The 27,613-nt window shown below is 40.4% G+C and overlaps 1 protein-coding gene across 1 annotated transcript in view; it reads right to left on the minus strand.

Moving 5' to 3' along the window:
- The window catches only part of CPVL (carboxypeptidase vitellogenic like), a 113,674-nt gene that overhangs the window by 17,145 nt on the left and 68,916 nt on the right, over nt 1-27,613 (minus strand). Inside the window, exon 12 of the mRNA XM_029233214.1 lies at nt 8,447-8,629. Within this exon, the coding sequence (XP_029089047.1) occupies nt 8,447-8,629 (183 nt within the window). The remainder of the gene's footprint in view (nt 1-8,446; nt 8,630-27,613) is intronic.

Here is a 27,613-nt window from a genome sequence, read left to right on the forward strand (position 1 = left end):
TGGAGATGGATGGTGCACAACATTATGAATGCATTAATACCACTCAACTGTATACTTTAAAATGGTTAAGATGGCAAATTTTGTTATGTATATTTTATCACAATCAAAAAAATTGGAAAAAAAAAACTTTCAGTGGCCCCCCACTACTTAAACAATGGAACACTCACCCCTTTGCCTACCATCAAGGTCCCATGATCTCTTTCCAGTTTCTCTCCCAGCTTTCACCCTTTACGCTCCAGATTAGAAACCAGACTGTGTGCTCTGCCTGTACGCTGCCCTGTATGCTCTCATTCGGAGGCTCTGCCCACCATGTTTCCTCTGTTCATTTTAGACAATTTCAGCATCTGTTCTTTTACTAACGTCAGAAATTCCCAGGTAAAGCTATAACCTTTCTTAACACTGGATGAACCTTGCCTCACTACCTACTGAACTCTAGCACCTTTTTAAAAATCCCGATACTCTGTCTATAGAAGGGCACATGCACGTAACTGAACAGCTAACACTGGAAGTAAAATACATTATTTCTCAGGCCTGCTTTAATTACCGCAGATATGTATGCAGGCTCCAATTTTTACTGTGCTAGTTTACTACTGCCAATCCATCATTCCAGAGGTGGGTGCCCTTGTGAGGTAGAAAACCTCTGGGCTGGAAGCCAGGGGGCCTAGAATCTAATCTCAGCTCAGACGTGAAATGGGTAGGAGACTTTGGAACAGTCACTTAACCTCTGGGCTTCAGTTTCCCCACCTGGAAAATGAGATCTAAAATTTGTTTCAACCAGAAAATGCTACCTAGAGTATGGAGATAATCCATCCTGTAATTATTGAATAACCTAAGCTGATATTGATAATGAAAACATAAAGTAAATGATGACTCAAACTGCAATCAGAAAAAGAGAGTTGTTGGAAACAATGCAAAACTCATGGTAGAAGAAGCTACACCCAGTATGATTGCATAGGAATGAAAATTAACCAGGGACTCAAGTCTTCCTTTTAATGTTGACATGGAAAACAATTAATCTCCGTTAGAATATTTTCATTGAAATCAAGATAGAAAAATGCTTTTTTCAGAAAAGTTAGCTTCATGAAGTTTTTTTCTAGAAAGATGTTTTTAAAGAAATTCATCAGTGTTATTATTCTGATTAAAATTTTATATTCTGATTAAAATTTTATACTCAGATTAAATTTTATATTAAATGTGGCATCAAAAAGTCTTTGGAGTTGAAATGACAATTCAGTGATGTAAGAACAAAATGTCCTGCATTTCAAAAGCAGTGGCAACATCAAAACAGATCATGAACAGCAACTGTGACATTTGGAGAAAGACCCCAAAAGGAGCAGCAGGGTGGCCTTGACAGTGATGGACGTGGGTTGTCACCAGCTAGCGGGAGAGAGAGGATTAGACCTTTGTTCTATACTGCAACACTATTGAGTCATACAAACACACACATCACACTCTGAAGGCAACTATCTATTCTATATTGCTTGCAAACTGAGCCCCTCCGGACATTAATGAAAAATATATTTCAGATCTTTCTTTGAAGATATCTTAGCGATAACTCAGTTCAAACCTTGTATTTTACAGATGAACAAACTGAAGCTCAGAAAAGCCCATGACTTCCCAGATGATATAACAAGGGAGGGTGCAAGTCTTAGAATGGCACAGATTGTGGAGGCCAGGCCAACCAGGGGCAACAAATAGCACTCATTCTTCATCTGATCTCCGAAGGCTTGACGGAGCTGGTTGGTTTTCCTGGGCCTCCCTTGATGGAGAAACTGCCGCCCATCTCCGTACCTTGACACTCCCCTGGGAGAGCTGTCATTCCTTTAAGTGGACATTTTGGGGAACCATCCGGAGACAAGTCTACTTTGGTTTCGATTTTTAAATTAAGAGCTGTGGAGTGTGGCGGACAGTGAGTTTTCTTCTTTGGCAGACACATACACATGCTTCTGTTCTGTGTGTCAAATGCTAAAAAGCCAAGGCCATGGCTGAGGCCCGTTTCTTTCATCATCAGATGCCTGACATCTGAACAGCACCCTTAATCCACAGAGAATGCCTTTGTGAACGCCAGAGCTCCTTTCCCTCCTTCATCCCTGCCCCTGCCCCCAATCTCCACACACCGCCCCCAATCCTACGCTGAGGCATTAGGGGAAGGAGCGCCGCCAGCACTGTAAAATCACCTACATAAAATGCGGATCCCTCGCCGCTGTGTGGTAAAACACTTCTATCACAAACATATGTGGGCCTCGCTTCTTTGGTTAGCCGGTTTTTGGCAGCCACAGGAGTGCCATTTCATCTCTCAATGTGTTTTGCATTCACCACAAGAGTCAGCGGGCTCAGTGTGACATCTGCCACAAGCTTCTGAGTGGTGGTCAATCCCTTTTCCCACCTCTACGGCCCAGGCTGCCCTGCAGCCCCAATCTCGCCCCCCAAGCTGGGCGTTCCGTGCACAGCACCGAGCAGGACACGTGTGATGCCAGGCACTGGAGCGTTTCACAAGGAAGGTCCAGGGGACACAGAATAACAGGTGGCTGAGGCAGCCATCAAAGGATCTGGAGGACACGCTGAATGTGCCTGGTGGGGTTCTCATCATAAAGCAGTGCGGCGGACAGGGGTTAAGGACGTGCCCATCGCTCCCTGGCAGCTCGGCATGCATGTTTGCCCTTAATGGCCTGAATACTCGTACTCCAACTTTCCTCTAAGGGAAAATCAAACATTTTCCCTGATCCTGATTTTTACCATTTATAATTTTCCTTTTTTGTGTGTATATTCTTATAAGTGATCCACGGTAACAATAATAATAGCAAATGTTTCCTATGAGTCAGGGACTGCTCTAAGCTAATTAGCTTATTGAGTTCCCTCAATAATCCTATGAGGATACTGTAGACTGAGTGGCTTAAAGAACAGAAATTTCTCACAGTTTGGGCATCTGGGAAGTCCAAGATCAAGGTGCTAGCTGACTGGGTTTCTGATGAGAGCTCTCTTCCTGGCTTGCAGGTGGCTGCCTTCTTGTTGTGTCCTCACATGGCCGAGACAGAGAGAGGGCAAGCGATCTCTCTGCCGTCTCTTCTTAATCCCATAGAATCAGGGTCCTGCCCTTATGACCTCATTTAACCTTAATTACCTCCTTAGAGGCCATATCTCCAAATACAGACACATCCCAAGTTAGGTCTTCAACATCCTAAGTTAGGGAGACACAATTCAGTCCATAACAGGTAGATATTATTACTATCCCTATTTTATAGGAAATGAAGTCATGGTATAGAGAGGTGAAAAACTTGCCCAAGGTCACATAGCTATTAAGTAGAAGATTAAGGAGGCAAACCATGGTCTTCCTGACTCAAATACTCTATTATAGTACTGAGGACACTGGAACACTCTATTATAGTATTGGAGGCCACTCTAACACTGTAGTATAATGTTGGAGGCCCCTGTAACACTGTACCATACTATTGGAGGCCACTGTAACACTCTATTATAGTACTGGAGGCCACTGGAACACTCTATTATAGTATTGAGACCACTATAATAGTCTATTATAGTATTAGAGGCCACTCTATAGTGGTCCCTAACCACTCTGTTACACAGTCTCTACATATTTTATAGGTATACACATGTATAACACACATACACAAACACACATATCCATATAACCTAATACTGTATACAGTTTTATTCAGTAACAATGATCATTCCTAAACTAGTCAGTAGTTGAGGTAAAAAAAATCTCCCCAACAGAAAGATGTCTACAAGCAAATTTTTCCTTGTGGGAAAAAAGAACTCAATTAAGAGTGTGTGTGTAGAGGGTCAAAGATACCAAATTCTGAGCATGAATATACTCAGAATTTGCACTGGAAGGGATCTCAAACCAGAGCAAGAAGTTTAGAGCTCTGTCTATGGGATGTGATTAACTTTCTGAGTACAAACTCTACCCTGATCCACCAGGTCCCGTATGATATGGCCACAGCCGATCCTCCATCTTTGCTTCCCCTCTTTCCCTATCCCTCCCTCAGATCCACTGGCCCTCCTTCCTTTCCTCAGGCACATCCAGCTTATTTCTGCCCCTTGGCACATTTAGACATTCTCTGCATGGAAACACTGGCCCACATCTGCACATGGAGGCTGCTTCATGTCTTACTGTCTCACCTCCTCAGTGAGGCTTCTGGGATCCACCATCCAAAGTAGTCCCTGTACCAGCTCTCTCACATCATCCAGTTTTATTTTCTGGCATTATCTGATTTGTGAATGTCTATATTTGCTTATTTTCTGCCTTTGTTTCTTCCCTCCTTTGAGTAAAATCTCCTTGATAGAGTAGACTTTATTATCATATTCAGTCTGCTGATCTTATAGCAACCAGACCATCCAGTCAGTGAATGGGAGGATGCAATCAGAAATAAAAGAATGTGGGCATTTCATTATTAATCTAATATTTCTTCATTTCTAGCCACAGGGAAAGTATTACTGTATTCTAATCATGGGAGGTAAGTTTAGAACCTCATGAGTATTGATAAATATCTTTTTTTTTTTTGCGGTACGCGGGCCTCTCACTGCCGTGGCCTCTCCCACTGCAGAGCACAGGCTCCGGAAGCGCAGGCTCAGCGGCCATAGCTCACGGGCCCAGCTGCTCCGCGGCACGTGGCATCCTCCCGGACGGGGGCACGAACCTGCGTCTCCCGCATTGGCAGGCGGACTCCCAACCACCGCGCCACCAGGGAAGCCCGATAAATACCTTTTTTTTTATACTGCCCCTAAGGAACGCCTAACGAATGTCTTTCAAACATGTGAAAAAATTAAATAAGTTTTTTTCCTGAGTGTTTCTCTTCTCTTCTATTTAGTTAACATTCTCCACCTTACTGGCAATTAAGTATCAGAGGCAATCTGACAGACATAGGCACACAGGCTCTGGGAACAAACTGAATAAAGTTTGAATCCCAATGCTGTCATTGGATGATTCTGGATTAACTGTTTACCTTCTCAGAGTCTGTTTCCTCACATGTAAGTAAAATGGAAATTATATTATATAATTTTCAGAGGTTATTCTAATATCCATGCAGTACCTATCACAATAGCCAGCACATACTTAGTGTTCAACAAACCAAAGCTATCTTTATCATCATTGAACTTAAATACAGGTAGGTGAGCCCATCCCTTATAACTCTGATCTTTTATTTGCCTCTTCTCTTTCATTTATTTTGCACACAAAAAATCATAATCTATCTTTAGCCTGATTTATTTGCATAGTTTATGTAGATCAGTAGGACTACTGACACACATGATATTAGTTGGAAAATTAGCTTATAATTAATAATAATAATAACAGCAACAAAAGGAAACAACCTTACGTGGCCAACTAGAGGGTAATTAAGAAAATTAATTTTATCAATTCAATGGAGTATTACTTAAAAATAAGTTAAGAATCTATACTGTAACTTTGAAAATATGTATGATATAATGTTAAAAGAACAAAACAGCAAGTGCCACATCCTGTACTGGCAGAGACACTTGTTGCTCTCAATCCTCCTACTAAGAAAAACTAGAAAAGCTGGACAAAATACAGAACACACCCACCTGAAAATCCTGAGGCTCACCCAAGGCAGCCAGGATATAAGGGGTGTATTAGTTTCCTATTGTTGCTATAACAAACCACCACAAATTTAAGTGTTTTAAAACAACAATAATTTCTTATTTTATAATTCTGGAGGTCAGAAGTCAGAAATGGTCCCACTGGACTAAAGATGTTGGCTAAGCTAACTAAGATGTTGGCAAGGTTCCATTCCTTCTGGAGGCTCTAGGGGAGAATCTGTTTCTTTGTGATTCCTAGTTTCTAGAGGCTGCCTGCATTCCTTAGCTCATGGTCCTTCCTCTATCTTCAAAGCCAGCAACAGAGCATCTTTGAAACTCTCTCTGCCTCTGACCCACCTGCTTCCCTCATTCACTCATAAGGATCTTTGTGATTACACTGGCCCATCTGGATAATCCAGAATAACGTCCCCATCTCTAGGTCAGATGATTAACAACCTTATTTCCATATGTAGCCTTGATTCCTTCTTTCCATACGATACAACATATTGACAGGTTCCAGAGATCAGGGGGAAGGTCTCTTTGGGGGCCCATTATTCTGCCCACTACAAGGGGCCAGGCTTGCAAACTGAAGGGAGGGCAACAAACTGAGTCTGGCATTCTCTGGCCCTGTCCACATCAAAGCAATAGTTGATTCAGCGGCCAAGAGGCTACAAAACCAAGCATAAAGTGGTAGTTAAGAGACTGGAAACTCGAATGGAGCTTTGGGAGACAAAAAGTACAGATTTAAAGTCACTCGATTCCAGACTTGATAAAGGTGCTTGCCTCTATTCTAATTGCCTGACAGAAGCAAAGCAAAATCTCTTTGAAGATAAATATCATCAGCCAGAAACTCAAACTATCTCCATAATTTTACCTGTTTAATGTCTGACATTCAACTGAAAATTTCTAAGCATATCAGGAAAAAGTACCCAACTACCATATAAAAAGAGAATAAATAAATCTCATGAACACAAAGCTGAGCAAACATACCACACAGGAAAGAGTACATACTGAATATGTCCATTTATAAAAATTCAAAAACTTGCAAAAGTAATCTAGGCTATTAGAAGTCAGGACAGTGGTTACTTTGGGGAGGAGGGGAGTAGTGACTATGGGGCGGGGGGGGAGGGGCACTGGTTCTATTCTATTTCTTTATTTAGGTAATAGTCACAGGGGTATGTTCACTTTGTGAAAATTCATTTACCTGTATATTTGTGACTTGTTCACTTTTCCATATTATGTTATAACTCAGTAAGTAACAAAGTAGAATCAACCTTATATTACACTGTTAAAATTATGCAAAAACCTGTACCTGTGAACATATGAATCAATTAAAATGTAATTTCAGATGTTGAAATTGTTGAACTTTTTCTTTTTTAAAAATATTTGAATTGCTATATAACTTGTGTTACTTAAAAAGAGACAAATAAACAAAAAAATTAAGTCCAGATTATTTTCTGCAACTGAAGAGCCTCCACTTGTCCAGGAATTTCAATATTTTGGAATCTGTCTTCAGAGTTAACTATTTATTGTGGTCCGCAACTCAATACCAGATTCAAGATCGCTCAAGTTTACAGAAGCAGATGGGGCTGACAAGGCACTTCCCATCCTCTCTTGAGATCTCTCTGCATGTAAACAGACACTTCTTTCTGTCCTTCCCTGTCCCATTTTCAGACTTCATATATATACTGCCAGAACTGTTCCTGCTCTGAGACATTTAGTTTGCCATTCCACCAGTAGTTAATTCTTTGGTATAATTTATCTCGATTTAGAAACTGTAATGTTATAACTTTTCAAAGTTTACCTTCACTTGAGCCCAGAAATATGTCTCTCAACTGTTTCCATTGTCCAAGGTAGTTAACATTTTGTGTAATATTTAAATTTCTGTTAAATTTCATGTTATTTAATGGTTAGAATGACCGGGGTAGGGTAGGAAGGCTACCTTTTCACATTAGAATGCCCGTAATTTCTGCTGGATCTATCATTTTTTTAAACATAAATGAGTAATTCAGGTGATAACCCAGTGACCCCTGATAAAATACTTTGTGATCTCTCATTTACAGTTCCAAAGCAAAGTACTTTTGAAGTAGTATTCCTATGATTAATTTCTGTTTGGAGCATGGATTTGCCTAAAGGAAAACTCAAGCATTAGAAAGCTATTCTTCCAAATACTTGGAGGTACAGAATTGAGGTCCCAGTGTTACCTCACATAAAAAATTGGGGAATAAAATCAAGTCTAGAAGAATACATTTTTCCTCTTGAGACTAACTAAGCAAAACTAAGGGGCTTTCTTAATTTCTCCAGAAACTTTCTGGAGGTAAACAGTGTAATCATTGCGTAAACATTAAGGAAGACCTATTCATCCTCGAGGAGCTGAGACCTGCAAACTGGAGGAGCAGTGGACAGGCTTGGCCAGAGTAACATCTGACCCCTAAAGGAGAGGTCACACTAGGGCATCAGATAGATTTTGTCCTGGGGTTCCATGTGTAATACGTGAATGTGATCATAGGTTTGCCAGAGGAGATTACATTGAACCTTCCTCATGTAATTTGTTCACGCTCTCTTTTGTTCCCCAAATAGACTAATTCTCTCATTAATGATTCACCTTTTGGGGTTGAGTATTATCCTTTTTTTAATCTTTTTAATTGTCACCTTATCTCTTAAATAATACCTACACTATTGTCTGTCAACTTTTGTCTTAAACATTGAGTATTTGTATTTTAATAGGAACTCAGACCTTCCCTGTGGAAAGGAGGGCAACAGAAGACACCTTTTGGTTGTTGTATGACTTTGCTTAAGGCTGACCATGTCTTATGGGTATTCGGGCTTTCGTTTCAATCTCATCATCCCATTCTCAAAACCTGCGTGCTGGGAAGCATTTTCATACCTGATAGAAGCTATCCACTTGCCGTACATAACCAGCCACTTCAGGATCAGATTTAAGGACCTTCCAAACTTTTCTTTCTGCCTTCTTATAATCCTGGGATCCTTTCCAGTTCATGGCCATCAAGGAGCGCTCTGTCAGGGGAGCTGCCACGATGATGTCCAGTTGGCCATTGTAGATTAGAACCTGAAACAAAATTGAGCCGTGAGCAAATGCAGGATTCAGCAGGGGAAGCCAGTCAATGTATCTAGGTACAGATAGTGCACACAAGAGAGAAAAGGGAATGTTAGCTGCTCTGGGGCGCTGCTCAGAGACGCCAACCCAGGAACTCAGTAGGGTCACTTTCTTCCAGTTGGCTACATACACCAACAACCTGAAATAAACTCAAGCCTTGTCTCAACCACTGCATTCTTCCAAAAGTACGATTCTTCATAGGAATCTGCAAACATCTCTCTTGTTGCAAAAGCATTTGTGCTGTATTACCCAGCAATATAGGTTTTACTTGGATGTATGGCTATGTTGAGGAAGAAGACTGTGGTTACAGTTCAGTGGAACTAAGGAATGGTACACACTGGGATTGTCATGAAGCCTGCATTTGATTATTTTCACTTTTCAGGCCCTGCAGCAGCTGGCAAGCTGGGCATTCCCTCGTGGCTGCTGGTAATCCATGTTGCTTTCCCCTCTTACATTTCAGTGACAACTATAATTTTTTGAGGCAGACAGATAGATGCAGGTGCCTCAAATTTGTTATTTGTTGGAGGCAAACATGTCTGCTATGCCACTTCCAAAGACCTCTTTTCTTAAATAGGATAGCCACTTGTCAAAAATGAGGAATGTCCTTCAAAATGCCTAAGATACATTTTTTTTTTAGCCAAGTTGATGGGTACTATAGGAGAAACTCTGAGGCAACTCTGGTCTTTTCTTCCCAAACAGCTTTCAAGATATTCAGATAATACCCAAAGCTGCTGAAGTTGTGAAGCTACTGGGGACAGTGTGAATGGCATTACTCTTCAGGAAAGCAACCATCACTTTTTAATGCAAAGACTTCATAATTTTGAGACTTTGTCCCAGTAATCCCAGTTTGTGGAATAAATTCTATGAAAATGAGCCCAAAGAAATAAAAAATATATATATTTAACAATATTCACTGAAACTTTATAATGACAAATTTGAACACAGTCTAAAAGTTCCATATTAGTGAGTGGTTAAATAACCACGGTACAGAAATACTATGGGATATTGCAAAGCCATTTAAACTGTTGGACTACAAAGTTGTCACCTCATTCTCCTTAAGTCCAGCCTCTTTCTCCTGAACTCAGGAGATGGCTATCTTAAGCTTGTGTTCCTCAGCCCATTTTTCATTCCAGAAGTGCACATTATGGGGCTCACTGCCCTGCTCTTTGGATCTGTGCTCTTTACTGCCTGTTGATAAAGTCTGAAAATTACTGCCTCATATACTATGCCCATCTTATATCTGTTTATAGTGTAAGTGCAAACTCAGTGGATGTTAATGCCACAAGAAGAATTCTGATTTTAAAAAAAACTTGTTCATCATCAGCTTTCTCACAAAATAGTTGTGGTTCATTTATTCTCTGTAAATAAAAAAAATTTTTTTTCTTGTAAAAATAAATAAACTGTTGGACTAAACCACGAAGCAATGTGGAAAATGCTTATCACATAATGTTAAGTATGAAAGCTGAATGCCAAATATATATCCCAATTATGATATATAAAATTGACATCCTTATTTACATATATGGAATGAAACTTTAAAAAAAAGGAATAGAGTTGATTAATTTTGGTGGTGGAAATCTGAGTAATTTCCCCCTTTGTTTTCTACTCTCCTTAGGCTATTTTTCACACTTGTTGATTCTCATAAGGTATTGTCACTCCACCACCAACAAAGAGATTTTCTTCAACTCCATGCTACCTTTGATCTATTTGGAAGCTCTGGTTTGACTCAAGTGAAGACCTTCGGTTGAATCCTCAAACTGGATATAAAATGTTTCACTGCATGTTTCCATCTCTGCCCTCCTGGTACAGGCTTCTTAAAAGGCTTATACATAATTAAAAAGCCCAGGACTTTTACACACTCCAAATCCTCAAGCAGCAGTGGGCCAGGATTCAGCCTAAGATGAAAGAGCCCTGGGCCTCACCTATAGGAACACAGGGTCTTTCATGTTACTCAGTCATCATCACCACATCCACTCTCCTATGAAGAACCCCCCCTTGCAGAAAATCCTGATGGATTTAAAGCCTTTTTAAAAAACTCAACTATAGCAATAAAAATTTGCATTGTTTATACAAAGAAATTGCCTCAAAGACCTTGAATACTTATGGCCCATGCAAAACTCCTACAGCTGTTTTGCCAACAGTATGGAAACAATTACACATGATCTGTACCAGGAAACAAGGCTTAAATACTTCACCATCCTAGGAAGGCCTGATTATAGCTGATTAACGAAGATAATCATCTATAAAGTAATTCTTCTAGAATTCAGTGAAAAGATGCTGATTACCTAGCAAACACACAAGTGTATGTAGCCATCTTTCCTCTTCGTGGCTACTCTATGAAGCTTGCATCTTTCTGAGTGTCATCAGGATATTGTTACCTTACTATCATCAGGATATTCTGAAACTGGTTTGAATTTTCATCTTTGAGGGATGATAGCAAACTCCACAGGTTACAGCAAAACCAGGCTGATATGTACAGCATTAGGGTACACGTTTGTTGAAATGAATTGAAACGAAGCCCATCCCTGAGCCATTTCCCTTGTTTTTCAAGACATCATAAACAAGAATACTAACACTCCAGAATGAGGCAGTGAAGGGCTGGACTGCGTAATTTTGTGCATGTGATGTGCAGAAAGCCTACTTTTGGGGGCAAATGGAAATCCTTCCTTTGCAAAGCAAGGAAAACAGTTTTAACTACGAAAGGGCACATAAGTCAAGTGCAACAAAAAAGGAAATCAGGTTAATGATCAAGCGAAGTGATTTCAGAGCTGGCATTTAAGGCTGCCTTAAATATAAGAATTCCAGAGCTTCTATTTTTATCTAAATGTCACATTTACTCTCTTCAGCCCCCACAGGAATATCCCAGTTGGGTGCCTCCAGGGCTGGGTGAGTGGGTGAGATATCCCAGGATCCGGTGACAGTGAGCTGAGAAGCCAGGTGGGTGTAGCACAGGGCTGGGTGGTCCTGAAGCCGGAGGGCACGTGTTGGCCACCCACATCCTGAGAGACAGAAAAGTTCCAGGACAAGGCTTAAACCTCAACGGGTTGGCCACTTATGAAGGATCTGCACACATTCACCCACTTCTTCCTGGTGGGGTGATCTGTCCCGGTTTGCCCTGGACGGAGGAGTTTCCCAGGATGCAGGGCTTGCAGGCTAAAACTGGGACAGTCTGGGGCAAACCTTCCCCTGAGGCTTGCTGGTATTTTAAGCAACAGGGTGTAAAGACAGAGAGGTGGAGACAGAAATGAATGCAGCTTTTAGCTACGCTTCCCTTGTCAGGAGTGACTCTAACAAAACAAGGGGCAGGGAAAGCGCTGGTTGGAGCAGGTTTCCAGGGACACAGCAGGCAGCACCCCTGAACAACCAGTGTCCTCACTTTACTTTCTGGCCAGCTGTGAGGCCTCAGTTAAAGAGCAGAGGCACTCCTTTTAGAGAATTTTCTTTTCTTTCACTACTTAGAGGTCGGACTGGTTAGTTTGTTGAAACTGATGGTGATGCGAAGACATGGAAAAATACTTATTAAAAAAATCAATGAAAAACTACGATCCCACTGTTCATGCTCTATAATTACTATATTTTAAAAGGATGCTTCAAACTTGGGAAAAGAATACATCAAAATACTAGCAGTTAAGGTAGTCAAAATATGGGCGATTTGTTTTAACTTGGCTATTTTCTAAGTTTTGGGGGTATGTTGGGATGCTTCCCAAACGAAAAAATAATAAAAAGAACAATAACACTAAGAGGTTGGACACCTCAATTTGGCAAAAGATGGGTCTTTATTGGGGAATAATTTGTGCTAACTCAAGTATTACCAGCTCTCAGTTTTTTTCATGACAACTAGGTAAACAGCATAACTTTAGTTCAATCATAGATGATCTTAAAAACTCATTCCAGAATTCAAGCATTTACAAGAGATGGCACTAGGTGATTTGGATTACGAGCATCTCTCTCTCTCTCTTTTTTTTTTTTCAAAAGGAAGAGATGAGAAAATCATTTTTTTAATGTTCTTTACTTTCCAAAGTGTTTTCATGTCCACATAGCTTTATTCACATCCAGCTTCACAGGGTGGGGATGAGACGTATTACAGGGCCCACCTCCACTTTACTGTAAAGGAAATCGTGACACAGGGAGGTGTCAGAATGCATCCTAGATCCCACACTTCCAAACTTCTTCCTAAAATGCCTTAAGAAAGGAGCTAAATTCCTGCAAACAGCAAGCATTTACTGACTCCCCACAGCTACATGTTTAAGTGCTACTCCAAGCCTTAGGAAACAGAGAGTTGGTGGAGAAGGAGACATAGTTCACATCTCCAGTTCAGAAACAATCTCATCTGTTTGTCCAACTCTGGAGACATCTCTCATTCCTCACTTTGGCTCTATGGACCAGGATGTGTGCAAGGACATTACTCAGCTGGCAACAGATGCCTCACTTCTGTTACAGGGACTGGCCCTCATTAAGCAGCTGTGGAACAGCATTAGCTCCTGAAGAAGAGAGATCTCTTAGCCCTCACTCCACCTGCAGCCCTTGCACGGTGCCTGACACCCCATAAGATGTATGGACACTTGTAGAGTACAGGCAATTGTGCTCTTTAAAGGCTTTCTGTAATGCTGTATAGTGATCGCGGTTCTGTTTGGCCCAGGTCCACTCCCCCTTCCCCTGGTAACTGTATTCCCATTCCCTCAATGGATACAGCCCTAGCGTAGGCTGGCGATCAGTGTTTCTCCTCTATGCAAGGGATGAGCATGTGACCTAAGCTAGGGCACTCAAATGCTCTCTCCCTAGAATCTGGATTGTGGACAGAATGACACAGGGTTCCCTGATGAGTCTGCCCATTAGTTTTGCTACTTGGATCCCCAGAGTTTTCCTGGTCCCTATCTTTCCTCACTCTAGTTCTTCAGTTTGTCCATGAATTCTGTGACCTATCCTGTCTTCTGACCAGTTCTTTTCATGCTTCAAGTAACCACAGTTGCTGCTGTTGTTAAAGCATGAAATCCAAACTCATACACCATTGGACCAGTGCCTCACGTGCCCCAGCATGCAGTAACTGGGAATTCTTGGACATGTGGTTTAACCTCCATGAGTTGTGGTTGCCTTTCCTGAACATGTAGATGTAAGACCTACATCTCACTGTAGTGAGAATTAATGAGAAAATATGAACAGGGTTCTAAGCACAGCACTGTATACAAATTGGGGGAGTCAGGTAAATATGGTCCTCCTCTTCAAGTAGGTTGATAATGTGATAATGACTTAGAAGACTGAATCAACAAAGAACTTCTTCTAGAATAAACCTCCAAAATATGCATATGGTCTTTCTGTGTCAAATGCTTGGTTGTCAGTCTCACTCTTTTAGACAAAGGCCAACAGTAGGAGGGAATCCAGCCAGGGTAAACCTGAACTCTATGTACTCAAAGGCATGAAATAACATGTCTTTCATGACTAATTTTACACACATTGGGCATGGTGTCTCAGCAATCTTTTCTTGGTACTCAGAGCCATAAGTCTATAAATTACCCTTTAAAAGGAACTTGTAATTTTGAAGCATCCCAAGGAATTTCCCCATACCTAAATGCTAGAAAAGTATGGTTAAGAGTATAGCTTTTAAAAGGACATTTGGGAATAGTAGAACTCTCTCATTGTTCTAATTATGTTGAAGGAACTGTGCTAAGCATTTTACAACCATGATTTTACAACACCCCCAGAAGGCAAGTGTTATTTACGCCATTTTAGGAACAAAGGGACAGAGATGCAGGGAGGTGAGCCAGCTGGTAACAGAGATTCAAGTTCAGATCTGCCTGAGTCCAAAGTGTGTGCTTCTAACCCCTCTTCCACACTGCTCAGTGTATTCCGCTCCCTCCACTGCTCCCCCGCCCTGAGAATACACTGAACAGGTGGTTTATTCTTTGTAATTACACATGCAAGGAGCAAACTTAAATGTAAGCATGACTCTTTGGAATGAAGGATACATGTTTATAGTTAAGAGCACAGGCTCTGTAGCTGGGTTTGAACCTAGCTCTGCCACTTACTAGCAGGATTATCTTGATTAAGTTACATAGTCTGTCTAGAGGTCAGTTTCCTCATCTGTAAAATGGATAGAAGAGAAACATGTATGAGAGAATTACATAACATAATGCATGTAAGCTCTTTGTGTCCCAGGCACATAGTAAGTGTTCAGTTAACACTAGCTATTATTATTATTGCATTTGAATAATTCAACATAGCTATTCAAATAGCTCCACAATTTCCAAATGAGATGTTACCTGTGGATTTCAATTGTGATTTTGGAGGTAAGAGTTAGAATAACGCTTAGGATGGCAAGAGTTCTAACGTAACTGCACTAGGTCATCAATTTCATAAAACAAATGGCAGGGGCTTATAAAAGTCGTATGACACTTGCAGACAGGAGTCTTGAGCTCCAGCCCTGGCTCAGCCTCCCAAGGCCTGTGCTACTGAGTGCCTTGGAGCTGTCATCTACTCACTCTGAGCCTTAATTTTCTCCTCTGTGAAGTGGAATATCTATATTCTAGAGTTCTTGGGAGGACCACATGGGATACCAGTTATAAAAATATCCTATAAGCTGAAAAGCAAGGTTTTAGGTTTTATTATTGTTTTTGTTACTCTTTATTAAGAATAATCTGAAAAATAAATTTCTATAGTGGTGTGCAAACATTTTCAACTGGCTGCATTTAGCTTGCAGATATATTCATCTAGGTCCACAAGGTGTTGTTATTGTTTTTGCAATTAGATGCTGTCATTTAAATACCCAGACATCTGACCACGCCAGGCCTATATTTCCACTCGGCCACGATGAGTGCAGGCTGTGCAATAGTTATCTCCCTAAGACACAGTCTCCTACCCCTTCCTGAGTGTCCTTCCCTCACCCCCAACAGAGGTGCAAGGGCAGCTGTCATTTATTCAATGCTTATGCTATCGTTCTTCTTAGAAGAGAAACATATTCCTCTGTATCCATGTCTCTGTCACGGGTAGAAAAGAAAGATCAATAGGTCTCAATCCAACTCTACTCATTCATTTCATTTTCTTCAGCTAAGTTTCACTTCCATGTGAAATGGAAAGGAAGTGGCCTTTTGTCTGAGCTGGAGAAAAGAGTTCCTGTTCACTTATACATGGAATGTGTTTGTTTGTTTGTTTAATCTGCTCATGTGAAATTTCTATTTATCCAACAGTAAATCTTTGTGGTGAGCCTAAGGATTGGGCACCAAGAGAACAGACATGAAAAGACGTGACCCTGTCCTCCTTATACTCCAGATATTTTTTTAACTTTTCAATATAGTGAATAATCGAAAGAGGAAAAGCAAGTTTACTCTTTCGTCCTCTAAGTTTTCCTTAAAAAGAGGACTTTAAAAAAAGTCAGTTTCACTTAAATCTTTCTAAAATCTAAATCATTTTAACATTTCAAACCATAAACTTTTCAGGTTCTGGATGTACATAAATCAGTAGTTTTTTCATGGATTTCACCCTCGCAGCAAGAAAACCTCCCTCTAGGAAAGACCTAGTGAAAAGAGTCAGATGATCATTAACCCTTATTTTACGCAGTATAAGCTTCTGAAGGATAAATATTTTCCAGGCAGATATAAAGCAACCAACTGTGCCAGCTAAAGATAGCTGCACGCCAGTTTACCTGCCAACTCAACTAAGAAGAGCCCACACCCTCTAAACTCAGATTTTGACTTCAAGTAAGTTTGGGGGACAAGGGGTGATACTCAAAGGGGAAAAGAGACAACTGTGTTTTTGATGGTGCCTGTGAACACTTGAAAGAAGGGGTTTGGGGCAAAAATGTATATAAATGTGCATTTTGTTATATTTTCATTGTTGCCTGTATTAAAGCATAAGCCTGAAAATAAATCACATTCGGCCCACTTTCTGGTCTAAACTTCACCTTTTTAAAAATCCAAACTGAAACACACGTGTTGCTGACGGAGAACACAAAGCATTTCTCTTTAAATCCCTGATACCTCCCCTACTTATTAGGAAAATTACAGAGATGCCGCAGAAGGAGACTTTGGTCTCTCAGCGCAACAGGAAAGCAAACTGAGCTTTTGTGAGAAGGCTGGATTTGTGTTGTTGCGTTTTTAGACGAAAGATTTATGCTTATATTTTGGCCCACTTACAATCCATCATAATACTTTGCAGACAAAGTTATGCTCTTTTCCCAATGATCCAGTGACCTTAATCTCTAACATTTTGTGGTTTCCTGTTTGGGGAAACAGCCTAAGCTATTCCAGGCTACACAGCATTCCCAGTTGGCTGCTGTCTGTCTTAGTTTTGAATGTTCTCCTGTTCGCTAATCAAAAAAAAAAAAAAATTTTTTTTTAAAAGAAGCCTTCCCTACAGATGCTAAATCAATGAAACTCCTACAAAGCAGCCCCCCACACTTCCTCTTCTGGCTGCCTTACCTATCATTCTTCTATTACAAACTCCAACATAGCCAGGAGTTCTCTCTGCCTGGAGCAGTTAGCATGACCTGCCAGTAACTTTCTCCCAAATAGAAGAGAATTAATTTCATTAATATCCAACTCAACCCAGGGCAACCCCCAAGGGTTTCTCAAAAGCTCAGCTGCAAAAGAAAAACAATTTCAGCTATATAGTATAACGTTTAGCAATTTTCCCCACTGGAGGCAGAGTTGTTATTCTTCCAGGGACAACGCCTGGGCCCCAGTTGCCCGTGGCTCGCACTTTTGGCCCTACTTCTTCCTGGTGACTTTGCAGGGATATAGGGCTATAACACTCAGGAAGCCTGAGTCCCCTGGGCCTGCCTGGAGGAGACTGTGGTAGAAAAATAATGCCAGCATTGAATGAAACAGTAGTCACTTCTGCAACCAAGCCATTCTTCAAATGAGACACACTTTGCTTCCAAGTTTAAGGAAGACAAAGAAAGAGAGAAAATGGACTTAGAATAAACACCCCCGTGTTCGTGCCATTCCCCTACCAGCTGGTTTTGCCAAGATGAGTAAAGAAAAATGAGAGTGGGGCAGGGAGTTTGAGTGAGTGTCCAGTGATTACACAAATAAAGAAAATTATTCCTGCTTTCTTGCAACTTTAAATAATTTAGTTGCTTTTAGAATGGAACAAGAAGCAAAGCCAACTTGAAAATAATCCAGTGAGCCATCACTCCAACCCAGGGATCTTTGAAAAAATTTTAACTACCTAGAACAGCATAATTAATATGACTTTTAATAATGACCCAGAATAATATTTTCCTCCCATTTGAATAGAAGAGTCCTGGGGGCCCACTCTAGGGGGTCCTTTGCTCTGCTTCTTGTTTCAGGGTCTGTTCTCATAGCCCTTTTCTGATCCCCTCACCTCTAACCATCACCTCTCACCTATTGTCCATCCTCAGTAACTGGATTTAATGAACTCAAAGTGCTCCAGGAGCAGGCCTGCCTCTCCCCCAGACAAGTCTCTCCAGAGAGGAGTGTCCTCCCTGGTTGTCAGAATGTCAGCTTCAAGGTCATGCCAAGGGTTCTCTCCAAACACTGCCCCATGCTTGCCAATGTTATCACTCTACTAAAAAGGTGGGCTGAGGAACCAATTTCTTTATCTTTCTACATTATTAAATGTACTTAATTAATCAGTACACATTTGCACATAAACCAAACCAACAAGAAACAGCCCCAAAAAGCAAACAAGAATTGCTATAATTTATAATATTTAAGTCTATAGGAATTGACTCACACTCATCAATACAGTAGCCACTGGCCACACGTGGCCAGTGAGCTCTTGAAATGTAGCTAGTCCAAACTGAGATGTGCTCTAAGATACACATTGAATTGTGAAGACTTAATACAAAGAAAAGAATGTATAATCTCTCAATAATTTTTTAATATTGATTAAATGCTGGTATGATAACATATTGGATATACTGGCTTAAAGAAAAGATGTTATTAAATTAATTTTATCTGTTTCTTTTGATATTTTTAATGTGCCTTCTAGAAAATTTAACATTCTATAAGTGACTTGTATTTCTATTGGACAGCAGCCATATACCTTGGATTTGGTATATCCTGCAAAGAAAATTGGTCCCTTTGTCAACAGATGACAACAGTAACTTCCAAGGACAGCCACACTTAGAGGAGTGATCTGCAGTTCATGAAGCTGGATTAAGCAAATCAGAAAGAATTTCCTATGGAGGAGTGGAAGATGCTCCTACAGTCTCAATCATTACAGCAGAAATAGGTAGGAGCTACAGGAAAACCCCTTGCCATCAAGTCTCCCTGCCAGCTCCCTGTTCCCCAACATTATCAACATCACTCAAGTTCAAAAAAACAATAGTTGTCGCCATAAAATTGAATGGATTCACCAAGGATTTTGAGGGTGAACAAAACCTGAAAGCTGAGCCCCTGCCACTAAACAGTGTCACTGCTGCCCTACTACCCGTTGTGCCCAGGCAGGACAGGGAATGATTTCCCTGCTGAAGTTATCCTGAGGGCCAGCTGAGAGCAGAGTAGTCTTGTTGCAGGAGGAATGCTAAACCACCCGGAAAAAGCATTAATTTAGAGGAACCTGGAAGCTCCCAAAGGAATATAAACAATGGAAGGGAGGCCTTAGAGAGTCCGTAGAGTGCCCACCAAGCAGCAAGGTGCAGCTCACTTTGCGACCCACTTCTCCCATAATAAACTTTCCTTCTAGCTTGAGAAAATTCTAGTTCTCTGTGGATGAAGATTACTTTGCCTTTCTCTTAGGAGAGGACTAGAGTCACAGTAAGTAGGCCCTCATCCAAAGAGCCAGAGAGGTCACTTCTACAAGTCTAATTCCTACCTGCTGTTATCAATCTCCAGGTGAGTAGCAAAGTCAGTGAAAAGCTTCCAGCCAGGCTGATCTCACGAAAGAAAGCAAGTGGCTGGTTGTACAGCTTACTTTTCTTTATCAAAAAAATTTTTTAAAAGTCTAAGTGGTGCTCTGGCCTCTTTATGTTTTCATCTACATGGGAAAACCTGATATCAGTCAGGTTGCAAGATTCTCTGCCCCATACTCTCAATAGTGATATTCACCAAGGTCCCCTCATTACTCTGCAATTAGGGTTTTTTTGGTGGTTTCTTCCTCCCCCAAACACAACTCCCCCTTATTTGGTAAGGAAAGCATCCCTTTCCCTTTTCTTCCTAGAGAACGTCAAATGGTCTCAAAAGGATTGTACACATCCCTGTAACAAATAGGGGGACTGTCAGGGGGCTGAAGAAACAGACTTGAAGGTGCAGTGAAAGGAGCACCAGGTGAGGAAAATCAAGACGGAGGAGGTGAAGGGCTCCTGCCCAGAGCGATTCTTTCGAAAGTTTGGTTGAAGGTTCTTCTGGCTTTCATTTAGTCACATGCCATTCGGCACAAGGACACTGTGCCAGGTGCTGTTACCCAGTGACAACGCTCGAGAGCCGCTCATAATGGGTAAGTAGATAGCACAGGCTGCCCCATTGGGGGGGTGGGGGTGCGGGGTTGGACGACTTCTACAGTGCAGGCCAGGCAAATCCAGTAGGGAAAAGCCCCTAGGAAGAGCCCGAGAGTTGTGAATGTGGCTTCCTTAGGCAGTGGGGAGTATGTGAACGCTGCTCTCCTCACTGGACTACAAGGCCAGGGCCAAAAGCCACGGAATTAAGTCATCCACATTCAGATGGAAGCAGAGGAAACTGCAGTGCAAAGAGCGCTGGGCCTGGAGGCAGATCCTGTGGCAAACAGACTTAAGTGATGACGGTGATGATGATGACTTTGATTAGGGAAACCCACACCCACAGCCACACCCAAAGCCAAAGCCTGGCTCTATCACATCTCATGTGACTATCGTAGAGAGCAAATAAGCGCCCTAGTGCCAATCTATCCATTAAACACGAGTAAAGCTTATTTCTTAATTTCCTTTTTTAAAAAAAATAAAATATTAATGTACACTATTTTCCCCCCACACCCCAGGGGACGGTGGTTGGCACACGCTACTTTGAAGACCACTGGTTTCCAGCCATCCAATCTTTTAGAACATGTTGGCATCGTTTTGCATCTTCTGTTATACTAAGACACAGGAAATAAAGACTGAGAAGCTACTGCAGCGTGGTGACATTATTGCACAAGAGACAGTCCTCTTTGTTTCCAGAAAGCAATACTCTTCTCACGCTTTCCGTATTTATCTTTTCAAAGTAAAGTCAACTGATGTAATTGCCTGTGTTTCATACCAGCTGGATTTCATAGCAACTGGATTTAAATGTGCGTTTCTTAGCTTGTTGATTTTTAGGTCCCTGGAATCTACATAACAAATGGTATCACCACTTAATATCTTTCTTCTTGTAACACCCTCTGCTGTATTTGGGTGGCTCCAGATTAAATTCTACTTTTATGTTGCCATAAATCACAAACGTACCTTCTAATGTTTTGAGCATGAGGTACCTTCAAACAACACATCATCAACAAGCAAAGCAATCTGAAATAAACCAATTCACACAGCAGAATATATTATCAAATGGCTTAAAGAAATAAGTAAGAGTAAATAAAAATATATGCTGGTTCTCATTTGAGTATTTCATCCCAACATCAGTTTAAAGGACAAACAAGAAAAGGCGTCAATAGCATGGCAATTTGGGGTGAAATCAAAATCTGTTTAATAATTTATGGGTATGCTTTTTTTTTCCTTTTATTCATTGAAATGCTTAAAAATCAAAGAAGCCCAGGAGAAGCATGCCTCCTTAAAAAAAAATTACTGCTGGGCTTCCCTGGTGGTGCAGTGGTTGGGGGTCCGCCTGCCGATACGGGGGACACGGGTTCGTGCCCCGGTCCGGGAGGATCCCACGTGCCGCGGAGCGGCTGGGCCCATGGGCCATGGCCGCCGAGCCTGTGCGTCCGGAGCCTGTGCTCCGCAACGGGAGAGGCCACAACAGTGAGAGGCCCGCGTACCGCAAAAAAAAAAAAAAAACTACTGCTGTTCTTGCACTTGGATTATAACTAAAATAGGTAAAAGTAATTCACAAGGAACTCGACAGTGTAACTGATTCTCAAATGCAACTATTTTTATTTGCCTGCAAAGCGATGACTGCTTATTGATGGTACGATTACATAAAACACATGTCCCAGGATTAGCTTCCCTCTCTTCTGTTATGCTTCCCTAAAAACTACTCCCTCCTCACAGAAGTTTTTCACAGAATGGTACTGGCATTCTCTTTATGGTCTTCAAAGGGTTGGAAAGAAAAGTGATCATATCAGATTATAGTCAACAAAGCTAGACTTTTCCCATCACGGTCCGATGGAAGCTCAGAGTCCAACTTAGCAGTTGAATCGCACCCAATTAAGTGTTAAATTTTTATTGGTATGCTAGACATTTATCAAATCTAGTTTCCTGGCACTATCACCATTGACATTTTGCCATCAGAAGATGTTATGAAGGAAAATGCCACAAGCAATTAAAATGACTGCTAAAATGACTTAGATTTACTAGAAAAATTTACCTTTCAAACTTCTAAGTCACATCCATTAGCCAGGAATTGCCCATTTCTAAAGGAAGAGCTTTTGATAGCCTAGGATAAGTAAATAAAACTCTTGACCACCTGGGTGTTAAGATTTCAGTCTGGTGGTGAAGCTGAGAAGCATTAAGATCCTGAATCCTGAAGCTGCAATTAGTTGAAACTTAATGAGCTGCAGAATGATAAGTGACAGGGAAATGTAACTTTATATTTACAATTTCCTGACTAGATGAACTTTTAAACACAGCAAACTAAGCCCTACCCAAGGGCAATTTAACCTTTAAAAGCAAAAGCATATGGAGGTATTAGCCTTTGGAGATGGTACCTCTTAAAACATCAGTGGCCTTCCAGACAACTTAGCAACAAGGGCAACCTCAATCCAAGGGCAACATTTTGCTTTGGATCCAAATGGCCTCTAGAGCTGTAGCTCCTATTTTTTTGAAATAATGGTTTCATACAGGAAATACACCACACACACACACACACACACTCACAAACACACACTCACATTCTCTCTCTCATGTACTCTTAGTCTTTGAAAATATAGCTTATATATTTTTAGGAAGGCAAGAGCTGCAACCAAACAGAGAAATGGAGGTTGGAAACATATTCAGAATCTCTAGCAAGAATCTTCATAAGAAAATGTAACTTCTTTATCATAAAGTACTAAGGACCGGAGGACTTCTACAAAGAACACGGGATTCAAAACCAATAGCTTTTATGGGGTATGGGCTGCATTTCCTAGATTTTAGAGATGCCCTATCCCTATCTATCTGTCCATCTATCTATCTATCTATCTATCCACCCGCTACTATATTTTATTACTTTGAAAATCAGGATACATCTTACAATCAGTGTATTTGTTTTTGTTTTTTAAAACTGCTGCTTAAAAGAGGAAGGATATAACATACATAATATAATCAATAGTAACTGGAGTGGTGAATTATTTGCACTTACTAAAATTCAAATAAGTTTACTATAAAGACAGCTTATGATGTAAATGAACAGATCATCTGTCTTCTTTCTGTCATTCTGTCCTTCCCCCCCCTTTCCTTCCTTCCATCCCTCCTTCCTTTCTTCAAAGTTTACGGCACACTACTATATGTTAGTTGCTATACTAGGCAACTAAATCAGAACCTTTGGTGGAGGGGGTCGTAATTAAGTATTTTTTAAAGCTTCCCAGGCACTTCTAATGCAAAGAGAGCAATGTGAACCACAGCTGAAGTGGAGAACAGTTTAAGAATGGTAGGAAAAGAGAAGATTAAGGGAAGTAAAATGTTCTAAGCAACATCTACTCTCTGTGAAGCCTTTTATTACTTCCTTTGTTCCCAAGACAATTCTTCTTTCATTATTAACGTTTGTTGAGTGCCTACTATGTGCCAGGCACAGTGGTAGGCCCTGGGTACAGAGTGGTGAACAAGAAGGTAAGATGGCTGCCCTTACACAGTTTGTTGTCTATGAGATAGAATTTTACAGATTAGGAAGTGAAAGGGAGAACTTCAATTCCAGGCAGCTTGACTTCTGACACCGAACCTATTTTAACATCACCATCAGGGAGTTGTAACATAATTTGCGAGTAAATTGGCTACCCACCAATGAGCATAGAGAGCCAGGTAGAAAAAGATTATTTTAATTACCTGCTATTTTGGATTATGTAATCAATGTCTACCAGCGAGGAAAACTGATGGAATTCTCTGTGAGAGCAGATCAGTGTCCTTGCCTCCACCACAATGCCTCATAATTCTCTGAAGTATGCTGAGGGACTTTAAAGTCATGGCCATACTAAGCAGTCCACATGCTCACAACATGGTCAATTAAATCTCTGCAAAGCACTAATCACAGTCTACCTCCTTCAAAATTTTACTGTATACATTATATATACACCAAAGAATGTATTATAACATACCTGTAGGTTAGGAAGTATAAGAATAAATATACATTCACAGATGCACCAGCCACCTTAAGAACTAGTATAGTACCAATATCATTGAATCTACCCAGTGAACTTCTCCCCTATCCCAACCCCCATCTGTCTACCCCACAGAGAGAACCACTATATAATACTATTTCATTTATAGGCAATATCCAAAATAGGCAAATCCATACATACAGTAGATTAGTGGTTTCCAGGGGGTGGAGGGAGGGAGAAAATGGGAATTACTCCTAAAGCATAAGGGGTTTGGGGAGAACATGACAAAAATATTCTAAAATTAAACAGTGATGATGGTTGCAAAAATTTGTGCATATTTAAAAAACTACAGACTTGGGGCTTCCCTGGTGGCGCAGTGGTTGAGAGTCCACCTGCCGATGCAGGGGACATGGGTTCGTGCCCCGGTCCAGGAAGATCCCACATGCCGCAGAGCGGCTAGGCCCATGAGCCTGCACGTCCGGAGCCTGTGCTCCACAACGGGAGAGGCCACAACAGTGAGAGGCCCGCGTACCACAAAAAACAAAAAACAAACAAACAAAAAACTACAGACTTGAACATTTTAAATGGGTGAATTCTGTATTATGTGAATTATATCTTCAATCAAGCTGTTAAAGAAATAGTATAAAGAAATCCTGCATACTCTTTATGTAGCCTTCAAAATATTAACGTTTTAAATAACCACCATGCAATCATCAAAACCAGAAAATTAACAGTGATATAATACTATTTTCTTGCTACAGATTTTATTAAAAAATTTCCACTTGTCCCTTAATAACCTTTTTCTGATCCTGGATGCAATAAAAGATCACATGTTATATATATTTAGTTGTAAAGTCTCCTTAATCCCTCAGTGTTTGTGTGTGTGTGTCATTCATGTCCTTTGACAAGTACCAGCCAGTTATTTTGTGGCTAAATTTGTCCCCTAATTTGAGTTTGTCTGCTGTTGCCTCATGATCAAATTCATTCATTTTTGGCAACACACATTAGTGTTGTTGTGTCCTTCTCAGTGCAACATATCAGGAGGCACAAATGTTGATTTGTCCCATTACTGGTGATGTTAACTTAGATCCTTTGGTTCATATGCCAGACTTCTCCACTATAAAGCTACTATTTTCCCCTTCATCATAAATATTTTGAAGGAGGATACTTTGAGGCTACGTAAACATTCTGATTCTCATCATACTTTCACTAACTGATGTTAGTATCCACTGATGATTCTTTCCTGAAGCAATTATTACTGTCCTATTTGTCAAATAATGATTTTCTATTCCATTATTTCTTACACATTTATTAATTAATTACACATTTATTAATTTAATAATTATTCATTTTTTATTTGTTTACATCATCATGAACTCTGACTTTAAAGGGAATGCATATTATGTTTTATAGAACAGAATAATGCTTACTGGTAGATTTTTATTAGGTCAAGAAAGTCCCATACTATGGTAGGCTAAATAATGCCCTGTCACAACATATCTAGTCCTAATTCCTGGAACCAGTGAATGTTACCTTATGCAGAATAAATAAATTAATTAATTAATTTAAAAAATAGAGACTTTGCATGTGTGATTAACTTAAGCATCTTGAGATGGGGAGATTATCTAGGAGGTCCTTAAATGCAATCTCATGTATTCTTCTAAGAGGGAGGCAGACGATATTTGACCACAGAAGAGGAGAGGGCAATGGGACCACAGAGGCAGATGTTAGAATAATATGGCCACAAGCCAAGGAAGGCCAACAGCCACCAGAAGCTGGAATGGATTATCCCATTACAGCCACCCTATTGACACCTTGGTTTCAGCCCAGTGAAAGTGACTCTGGATTTCTAACCTCCAGAACTGCGAGAAAATAAATTTCTGTAGTTTATGCCATCAAGTTTGTGGTAATCCATTAGAGCAAGCATAGGAAATTAATACAGATACTACTATTCCTCGTTTGCTAAAAATTTTTATCCTAAATGGGTTTTAATTTTATCAAATCCACTTTTTTGCATCTATTAAGATAGAAAATTTTTCTCTTTTAACATTTTAGGTGGTAAATTACATGATAGAACTTCTAATACAAAAATATCCTTGCATTCATGGGATCAACCCAACCTGATCTTTTTTATTCACTGGTGGATTAGGTTGTATTAATATTCTGTTTAGGATTTGTACATATGTGCTCATAAGTGACGTTGCTCATTGTATTGCCTTTGCTCCTTTGTCAATGATCAGCTGACTATATTTATGTGAGTCTATTTCTGGGCTCTCTATTCTCTTCCATTTATCTATTTGTCTGTTCTCCAGCCAGTACTATACTGTCTTTTTTTGTGTGTGTGGTACGCGGGCCTCTCACTGTTGTGGCCTCTCCCGTTGCGGAGCACAGGCTCTGGTCACACAGGCTCAGTGGTCATGGCTCACGGGCCCAGCCGCTCTGCGGCATGTGGGATCTTCCCGGACCGGGGCACGAACCCGTGTCCCCTGCATCAGCAGGCGGACTCTCAACCACTGTGCCACCAGGGAAGCCCTATACTGTCTTAATTATTGCAGTTTTATATTAAGTTTCCAAGTCAAGAAGTGTCATTCATCTGACTTTGTTCTTCTCCTTCAATACTGAGTTGGCTATTCTGAGTCTCTGCCTTTCCATATAAACTTTAGAATTAGTTTGCCAATACCGATAAAATAACTTGCTGAGATTTTGGTTGAGATTTCATTGAACGTGTAGATCAAGTTGGGAAGAACTGACATTTTGATAATATTAAGCCTTCCTATTCATGGACATGGAATATCTATTTATTTAGTTCTTTGATTTCATTCATCAAACTTTTGTAGTTTTCTGCATATAGGTTTGTACATAATTTGTTATATTTATGCCTAAGTATTTCAATAGTTTCGGTACTGATGTAAATGGTTTTGGATTTTTAATTTCAAATTCCACTTGTTCATTGCTGGTATATTGAAAAGTGATTGGTGTTTGTATATTAACTCTGTATCTTGCAACTTTGCTATAATCACTTATTAGTTCCAGGAGCTTTTCTATTGATTCTTTCAGATTTTCTACATAGACAATCATGCCATCTTCACTTATTCATTCTCCAATACTTATATTTTCTTTATATAGAGCTGAGTTTCCGATCTATAACATTATCCTTCCCTGTGAAGAACTTCTTTTAACATAATTTGCAAGGTAGGTCTACTGGCAATAAATTCCTTCAATTTGTACTTGTCTGAAAACATCTTTATTTCTGCCCCATTTCTGAGGGATAGTTTCATAGGACACAGAATCCTAGGTTGGTGATGTTTTTTCTCTCAACTCTTCAGATATTTCATTCTCTTTTCGCTTGCATGGTTTCTGAGGAGAAGTCAGATGTAATTCGTACCTTTGCTTCTTTATAGGTAAGGTGTTTTTTCCTCTCTCTGGCTTCTTTCAAGATTTTTTTCTTTATCTCTGATTTTCTAAAGTTTTCATATGATATACCTAGGTGTCATTTTTTGGCATTTGTTTGCTTGGTGTTCTCTGAGCTTCCTGGATCTGTGGTTTGGTGTCTGACATTAACTTGGGAAAATTCTCAATCAT

Source organism: Monodon monoceros, unplaced genomic scaffold, assembly GCF_005190385.1.
Source record: "Monodon monoceros isolate NGI ecotype Baffin Bay Population unplaced genomic scaffold, NGI_Narwhal_1 Super_Scaffold_2, whole genome shotgun sequence".
In the NCBI taxonomy this organism is placed as follows: domain Eukaryota; kingdom Metazoa; phylum Chordata; class Mammalia; order Artiodactyla; family Monodontidae; genus Monodon; species Monodon monoceros.